Source organism: Archocentrus centrarchus, chromosome 5, assembly GCF_007364275.1.
Source record: "Archocentrus centrarchus isolate MPI-CPG fArcCen1 chromosome 5, fArcCen1, whole genome shotgun sequence".
Taxonomy (NCBI): Eukaryota; Metazoa; Chordata; class Actinopteri; order Cichliformes; family Cichlidae; genus Archocentrus; species Archocentrus centrarchus.
In genome coordinates, this window is record NC_044350.1 from 12,620,688 (window position 1) to 12,629,805 (window position 9,118).

At 39.4% G+C, this 9,118-nt stretch overlaps 1 protein-coding gene across 1 annotated transcript in view; it reads left to right on the plus strand.

Annotated features, from left to right (window-relative positions):
* The window catches only part of quob (quattro b), a 30,425-nt gene extending 26,743 nt beyond the window's left edge, over positions 1 to 3,682 (plus strand). Inside the window, exons 18-24 of the mRNA XM_030730444.1 lie at positions 285 to 455; positions 1,159 to 1,336; positions 1,552 to 1,668; positions 1,776 to 2,030; positions 2,482 to 2,735; positions 2,969 to 3,026; positions 3,146 to 3,682. Coding sequence (XP_030586304.1) covers positions 285 to 455; positions 1,159 to 1,336; positions 1,552 to 1,668; positions 1,776 to 2,030; positions 2,482 to 2,735; positions 2,969 to 3,007 — 1,014 coding nt within the window. The 3' untranslated portion in view covers positions 3,008 to 3,026; positions 3,146 to 3,682. The remainder of the gene's footprint in view (positions 1 to 284; positions 456 to 1,158; positions 1,337 to 1,551; positions 1,669 to 1,775; positions 2,031 to 2,481; positions 2,736 to 2,968; positions 3,027 to 3,145) is intronic.
* The last annotated feature ends 5,436 nt before the right edge of the window (positions 3,683 to 9,118 follow it).

Genomic DNA, 9,118 nt, shown 5'->3' on the forward strand with positions numbered 1-9,118 from the left:
TGTGTGTGGGGGGATGGTGGTCTGCAGCTCCACTATCTGACAGCTAAGGGAGTCGACATTCAAAGGAATTTTGTCAGTATGCAAACTTGAACAAATGTCAAAAATAATAAAAGTTCAGATTCTATTTTGGCTGCTTACATTTGTTTGAGATGAATTTAGAAGGCTGATAATGATAAAAGCATTGTACAGTTAGAATCTACTTTTTGCATTTGCTGTGCAGTGACTGCAGCACTGTACCTGACTGCCACTGAGCCACATTTAATCTCCCTTTCTGTGCATTACAGGTTAATCTAAAGGAACAAGGACAGCTGATTCGCCAGGATGAGTTCTTGGTAACCTTCAGGAAGAAAAAATGTTTCCGCCACATTTTTCTTTTTCATGAACTCGTTCTCTTTAGCAAGACCAGGAAGACTGATGTAGGAAATGACACATACATCTACAAACAGTCATTCAAGGTACATGTACTGCACACTTGATAAATTTGCTGTGATTCATCAAGTTCATACATATAACTTCCTTTTTCTAACAAATCACAAGGAAATCTCTTAATACAAACTCATTTGTGCTGTAACTGATTTTTACACTCACAGCTTTTTCACTCTGTGTTACAATTTAGGAAGAATTATTGATCACTCGCTTTCAGTGGAAAACTTGATGGCACACACACATGCAAACACACACACACACAAAAACACAACTTGGCCTTGACCTGTACTTTTTACCCCATTTGACAAATGATATATAAATATTACACATATAAAAAGTAAAAGTTGATTATAAAAACAGAAGTTGTGTTCCACTGAAACAAATACAATTACAATGTCATGACATTTTGAGTTTTACTGAGTAATCCCACAATTTGTGTGAAAGGGCCAATAAACTTTAGTTCACTGCTGAACCAAAGTAAACTTTGGTAAACTTATAAAAATAACAAAAAAAAAACAGTCCTTTTGTGAAAATGTGCAAATATCCTTATTTCAGACGTCTCCCCCTCATAAGAGTCACTATTTTAACACAAACTCAGCTCTTCATTTTGAAGTCTGTGTCTGACACACTCCACAGGCTGTCTTGGATGTTTGCCGGTGCTTTTACCAAGCTGCTTGGTGAATTTTAAAAACTACCATCTATCACGGACACATTATCTTTCTCTGTATTTAGACCTCTGACATAGGAATGACCCAAAACACAGGTGACAGTGGCTTATGTTTCGAGATCTGGTTCAGAAAGAGGAAAAGCCAGGACACATACACACTGCAAGCAGTCAACCATGAAGTGAAGGAGGCCTGGACTAGGGACCTGGAACGGATACTCTGGGAACAGGCTATACACAACAGAGGTATGACACCTACACATAAACACACCAGCTATACTTCATGAGCACTTCTATGTGTGATTGGCTGAATCTTTGTGGGTTTCATTTCATTAAAGAAAGAAAGTCAGCACAGCGTATCTAGCTGCAGAATTAGTCTGTGAGTGTGACATTTCACTTGTTAGTTTGCAGCTTATGTGCCACTAAATTAAACTAATGATTGGACTTTTTTTTTTTTTTAGAGGTCCGTTTGCAGGAGAGAGTGTTTTTAGGTATTGGAAACAAGCCTTTTATGGACATTCAGCCCAGCGAGGCAGCGATCAATGATCGAGCCATCAACTGTGTACTGATGGGGAGAGGTAAGTGTTTATTCAAAGGATAATGTGATCTTTTTAAATTGATCTCTGACTTTCCCCTACTTATTACAATCCCTCTCCTGAAACTCGTTCTCATCTCCTTGTTGCAGAGAACAGGGGCCTGTTCTCTGTGGGATCATGTGTATCACAGGACGAGCTTCCAGGAGTGCGGCCAAAGTCAGCTGGTTCAAGGAGCAGCTCTTCTTCCTCCTCTTCCTCTGGACGGGGCTCCCTCTCTCCCGTGGGGTACTTGTGTGGGCCAAAGCAGAGGGTGACTGCAGGGGGCCTTGGAGGATATGCATCACCCCCTGGAGGCCTGGAGGAGGATGATCTGGACCATGAGAGTGAAAGCCAAAATTTACTGTGTGAGTGAAACTTTGTGACTTTGATCAGAGTAAAAAATGTAATACATTTATGAAGTCATATAACCAAATGAAGATGATATTTTACATGAACCAGATTATTCATTTAGAAAGAAAGTGTAAACCTCGACGTAATCCACAATTTCTTATTACTATGAGACTGTTTCTGATGACCCCTGAACAAGTTCACTGGTATCAGGGTATCATGTTTCAAGCCTGAGAGAATTTCCTCTACAAGGAATGGGGTCAGAGGTCAAAGCAGATTACTTTCAAGGATGGCAGAGGCATTTCAAAAGCACATCTGATTGCTATAAAGCTGTTTGGGCCTCAGCTGTAGGCTATATTTGGGAGCTTTTTTCACCACTACATGACACAGTTGATAGACTTGGGTTGTTACTGTATTCAATCATCCGTGCGTGTACCATGTTAACGAAAAAGCTTTTCTTTGTTTCAGTGGACAGCTCGGAGTCGTCGGGAGAGAGTATCAGTGGATTCAGCAGTTCCAGTCAGAGCTACCACTCTGCTATTGGAGGAGAGGTGGAGGAAAACTCCCCCGTAATCACTGTTAAGGAGTCAGTGGTTGCTCAGCCAACTGAGGCTTCCAGCATTCTTGCAGGATCCACAAAGAAAACACAACCACCAGTTGCGCCCAAGCCTAAGTCCAAGCACAAACCAAAAGATCAGAGCAAGAATCTGCCCAGCGGCAAGGTGCAGTACAAATCTGAATAGTTATCTGGTTAAAAACATTAGAAATGCAAAGTGCCTCATTCACCCTGGCAGTAAATTGCTCCCAGATGTATTGATCACTCAGTGAAGTCTCTCTTTTCTTACATGGAAAGGCTGCTGTGTTACTTTCAATGTGTGATTTTTTTTTTTTTTTTCAATGTCAATAATGAACCTTCTGTTGTGATCAATAATAATGCTTTTTATGAATCTCTCAGGTACAGAGCAGTGGTGTTGGAAAGTCCACTGATGTTTGAGCTCTGAGATATGTATAAGGTACAGTAAATGTAAGGCAGTTATCACCTGTAATCTCTTAACATTGTAAATACTAATGAAAATCTGTTCAGTGTACACATGAATAATTCCCTGTTTAACATTTGCTTGTTTTTCTGCAGATCTCTCAACCACCCATAATAAGAGTCAGACATCAGATTATTCCAGCTGTTACTGTAATCTATTACAACTCTGTAAATAAAGCTTCTTTTAATATCACCACTAAAACCACAGGCCAACAAATCATCTGTGTATTGTATTCTCAGCATAAACAGTGATAAATGTAGTTTTGTAATTTTGAAATGCATACCTGATGTGGCTTTTTTTGCACTACATATCCGTTTAGTTTTATATCTCAAGTGAGGGCTCATAAAGTTAGTCTTTTTGTCTGTGTGTACGTGCTCTTCATAATACAACGTGACCTTATTCTGTACTTTTGAAAATGTGGATTTTGTCATTGTATGAGTGATTAAATAAAAAGGTAACATAATGCCATCTTTTATAAATTTATGGCCAATTGTTGTACAAATGACTGAAAGCTAACTGCATTCTTAACACAAGTCATTTCCTCTGGAAACAAATCATTCACTTTGTCTTTTAACATTTTTGCATAACTTACCATGTTATTGGTCTGATGATATTGTCATATGGCTTTCATATTGAAGTACAAAATATAAACTGTTTGTTTTTGTGTGGTTTTTTTTTTTTGTTCACACTTCAACATAAAAAAAATGGTGACCTTAGTAGCTACATTAGTAGCATAAATGTCAGCTTAGACTCAAACTAGCTTAGAAGCCAGTTTGAGTCTAACATCATGTGTTTCGAACATCTCTCTTCTTCTGCTGCAGCTGGCAGCCCTCACAACCAAGATATCAAACACCATAAATTTATTTGATGAGTGTGATGATTCCTCCCACTCTGTCTGCTCTGTCCTCCCTCTTTCTGGTTTGTGCAGGAAACAGGCAGGGTGTGAGATCAGGGTCATAGGAGAAATCACACCTGTTACCACTCAGCTAACTATTTAAAGATGGGCTGGTCATTAACATTCTCTCTCTCTTCTCAGCAGACAAGCTCATGGTTTGTTTAGGTTTAGTTTGGGTTTAGCTCTTCTTCTTTTAAAGGTTTAGTCACTGTTTATTTCTCTTTAGCATAATTTAATGAGATACTTGTTTCTGTTAAATGTCATTATCTGTGTGGTCTCCCTATTTTTGTCTGAATTTGGAGCCAGTAAGTGAAAAAATAGGGGCTTGTCCATTTTGACTAATTTAATGTTTTGTTTTAGGTCTAGTTTGGGCTCTCATTGTGGGTAACTATCAGGAAAGCGCATTTGTTGTATCTAGTGCAAGTCTGAGAGATACATATAGATATCTGGATTTTGGTTTGTGGGAGAGAGAAGGCTTTAGTTTGTTTGTTCCCATGGTTTTAAATTTTCTGATACAGCAATTGGTTTGGTGTTGGAGTAAGATTCGCCTCTTGTTTTTACACATTTAGGGAATCCACTGTTACCCAGGGTAGAGCTTTAAGCTAGGGAATACCTCAAGACAAGCACGAGACAACTGCTGTAACAGTGAATCACTGACTTTTGAACAGCAAAAAGAGTTGTTGTTGTTGCTCGGGTTGGAGCATGAAAAAAATGGTACAAAGTGAAAAAATGGAGCTGGAAGTAACAAGGTTGGAAAACAATGAAGTGAAAATGGTGGTGTGTGATGGAAAGCTGTCCGGTGGGACAATGGCTCAGGTAGAGAAATAATTTTAAAGATGCAATCAGTCATTTCTTGTGATTATTTAAAAGAAAAAAAGAAATATTGTAATTACAAATATACACTGAATACTGTGTAATTACATCTTCCAACAAAGTGATACCTTCTCATAAATTTAGAATTAATCCATTAAACATAGGAGTGTGCACCGGTTTCTGGAAGCTCCCATGTTGCACTGCCATCATCTACAGTGCCTGAGATGGACATCATCATTCCACCTCATCACATTTTAATAAAATGTCATCCTCTTTCTACTCACCTCAAGCCTCATCTCCTGAACTGTCAGCATAAGACAGGTCATATAGGTGTTTGAAGGGCATACAGTTAGATCCTCCATCATTTCTTGTGGTCTTGTTTTTAAAAGAGATTTGTAGGCCTTTAGAAGAACATGCCAGTTGACAGGTAAACTAAATCAGTCCAAAGGTCCTACCCTGTTGTGTCCTATTACATCCTCAGATCAGCCGTTTGGGTGTTTGTTTATGGACTGTGTTGCCCTGCTGCCTCCCTCACTCTGGTAGCCAGTACATTTTAAATTTGATGTGTCAGCTAGCCAGCAGCCTATTGTTTGCATTTCATTACAGTCAAAGTCCTGAAACTGTAAAAGCATTGTCTCAGTTCATTTTTGTGTTTGGCATTTCTACGGTTATACAACCAGACCACTTGAGGCTTGAGGTTCCAATTTCAAGTCAGTTGTTTTCCTGGGTTGTGCAGCCATTTCAGATTAATCATAAACAGTCAAGGTGCTCCAGAGCACTTCCACCAAACGCTGAAGTTGCTTGCATCTGCTTAATGCGCAGAGCTGGGTCATGATTGGGAGAAAGGCCTGCCTTGGTTACTCCTAGTTACAAGAAAGGTGGTCCAGGTGAGTACTGGATTTAGTCCTAATGACCTGGTTCTTCGGTATGTGGTCCGTGGACCATTAGCAGTTTTAAATGGTGATTGCAAGCAGTCAAACCCACCACAGAATTTGATTGGCTGTCAGTGTTTTCAGGCACAGACTGAACTTGGCAGGGAAACTAGGTTAAAGAAATCACAAAAGAATATGAAAACACAGATTGATCGTAAAGCTAAGCTGCGGCAGTTCAGTCCTGGGATCAGGTTATGCACCTTTTGGATTGCCATTTCAGGCACGTTTTGTTGATCTATTTATGATTAAACTGGTCAGGGCTCTAACATATGACAATGAGCATAAACAAGTTTATTTATTTCTAATATTGGCACAATTACTTGTTAACAGATTAGACATGCAACTCTTCAGACAGTTTAGGTTAAACAACAACAGCCAGTTATAAACTAACATTATGTCAGCTAATGTTAGGCTCGAGTGTCCTAAAAATCACACTTTCCCTCTGATAAACATACATATAAAATATGAGAGTTTATTCACTAAGTCTCCAAGTCCAACAATGTTACATCTACTTCAAAGAAAGTTTCACTAATGTTGGCTAACAGCAGCAGAAACAGCAGAGCTTACCGACAGAAAAGTTCAGGAAAACCTCAACAACTCACCTCAGTATCACTGTCATCGGTCAGAAGTGAGCTTCTCTGACTCCGAGACTTGTATCAAATTCTGTTTGCAAAGTTTTACATCCTCTTCCAGAGTAAATAAAAGTAGACATTTCTCACCTGGCGTTGACAGCTGAGGTAAACAGTGGACCGAGAGCCCATCCAGATAGCGAAAGACTCCGGAGTAGATGTGGTCCAAAGTCACTTTGCTACCTGAGTACACTCACTACACATCAATGAGGTTATTTGGGGGTAAAATATTTGACACATTTTTATTCCTGATTTATTGCTACGTGTTGCTATTACTTAAATATGTTAAAATATAGTGTGTAAAAAAGTGTTTTTACACAACAGTAGTAGAAACACACTGGTCAGCTGTGGACATCATTGGATACACTCTAAATTTACTGAGTCCAGAGGCTGCGTGATGAAGCGTGTACATGTTTGCTTTTGACAACGTGAAGCTTATGTTTCACTGAATATAGATGAGTAAGAAATGTGAAGTCATCAAGTCTGCAGTGTTGCATGCATATGAGCTAGTTCCTGAGGCGTATCAACAACATTTCAGGAATTTGGGGAAGAAGTAACATCAAACTTGTGGCGTTTGTGAGTGATATGGTGGTACAGTTTAATCAATGGGTTAAAGGTTAAATCTTAAGATTTGTGTGATCTAGTAGCACTGAAACAATTTAAAAATTGTGTACCAGACAATAGTGCAACTTACATAAATGAACACAAAGCTAAAGCATGCCAGGAAGCTGCAGTTGTGTCAAATATATCTTGATTCCTAAGAATACTTTTGAGAGAGATTTTTTTTTTCATATCTGAGCATAGTACTAGAAAGAAAAATGATTCTAACACATGCCAGATTTGCCATTGTAAAGGACATTGGAAAAACAAATGTCCTGCTCTTAAAGGAAAAGATAAGTTTTCCAATAGCATGTCAGTAAAACCTGCTGTTCTGGTTGTGTGTGCTTGTGTTCAAGACTGTGTCCCTTCCTGTTTCTCTGGGTCCCACTCTGGTTAAATCTGGACACAAAGGTGATTATACTGCATTCCTGGTTTTCAGGTACCAGTGCACAAAATGAATACACAGAAGCATGCAGTTACTGGGTAAGTTGCTATTAGGGCGTATCCATCACTGCCCATGTAGGGAATCAACATAATTCTCGGCAATGCCCTTGCATCACTGTGGTTTGATGCTAATCTATCAAATCACCCAGGTTCCAGCACCACTGACTCCAAGGTCTGGCATGAAAACACCAGGATCTGATCATGACGTGGAGTAGTTTCCTGTTTGTGTAGTAACTAAAGCAATAAGTTGCAAAAAAGTAATCAAGAACACATAAATTGCAGAAAAATCTGTAGCAATACCTCTGTCATTTATCTCACTTTCTCATAGCGAGTTGGTTCAGGAGCAGAACTCCTTTTCTTAAGGTTTGTTTTGAACTCTTGTCCCCTGTAGAGCAGATTGAAACTATGCCTTAAGGGTATTTTGTGCAGGATGATGTCCTGGTGTGCAGATGGTATGTTCAGGGAGAGGATGGTTTGGGAGAACTGGTCATTCAAGTTGTGGGACTTGTAAAATGCAGAGAATATGCCCTGAATTGCACAGAGCTGGGTCATGATTGGGGCAAAGGCCTGCCTTTGGTTGCTCATAGTTACAAGAAAGGTGGTCCAGGTGAGTACTGGATTTAGTCCTAATGACGTGGTTTTTGGGTATGTGGTGCATCAGTATTTTCAGGCACAGAATGAACATGGCAGGGAAATTGGGAAGAGGTAGGTTAAAGAAATCCCACAAGAATATAAAATTCAATGCGCAAAAGTGACTATTGTGTAATAAAAACTCAAGATACCATAAAGAAATATATTCAACAACCAACAGTTCACAAGACAGAAGCACTACATGCTAAATGTGTAATAATTAGGACACACATGAACATCAACAGGGAGAAACAAAGAAAAATATGAACTCCCAAACTCAATAAATTCTACAATAAACTCCACAATAAACTTCAGCATCAGTGCATTAGATAAACAACACCTACATGTGGTATTTGACAAAAACAAACTCTTTGAAGGAGTCAAAGCTCAAATCCAGCTGCATCCTGATGTTCTCCACCACTGGAAGCTTCTTCTGTTTTGGAGCTAGCTTGGTTAGATGCTCGCTAATTAAACTTGTAGGGTCTTTGGAGCCTCTGTACACAACCTACAGAAGTGTCGGACCTCATGTCCGCGTTTATGCTTGTGTAGCTGTGTGTGTTGTGTGTGTTAATTACCTTGTGGTCGTGTGCTGCAGTGCCAGCTTTGGTCCTCCCTCTTTGTGTTCAGTTTTTTGGCTGCAAACATATTTGTTCCTGTTTTTCCACTTCCTTCATTTCCTCACGTCCATCCCGACAGCAGTCTTCCTCCAGGAATTTGCTGACATTTGTGAGGCCTTATACTGATGCTTTGATTATTATTCCTGATTGTTATTCTCTCACTGATAAAGTAGACGGAAACGCACAAGGACTGAACAGGTTAATCACAGTGTTGCGGCAGCATGGACCCGCTCTGAACCCGATTGGCTCAGAGCGACTCTGCCGCTTTCTCGTGCACACGCACGCACACAGCTGCCCGACGGCGTGCCCTGCTTAAACTCGGAGAGCGGAAAAATGATCAATCCACAATAATTTCAGTTAGTTTTAGTTAGTTTTTTAAACTCACAATACAGTTTTAGTTAGTTATCGTTTTTTCCTTTTAATTGTAGTTTTTATTTATTTCAGTTAACGACAATGTTTTTTCAATTTCAGTTTTCGTTATTTCGTTCGTTTTCGTTAACTATAATAA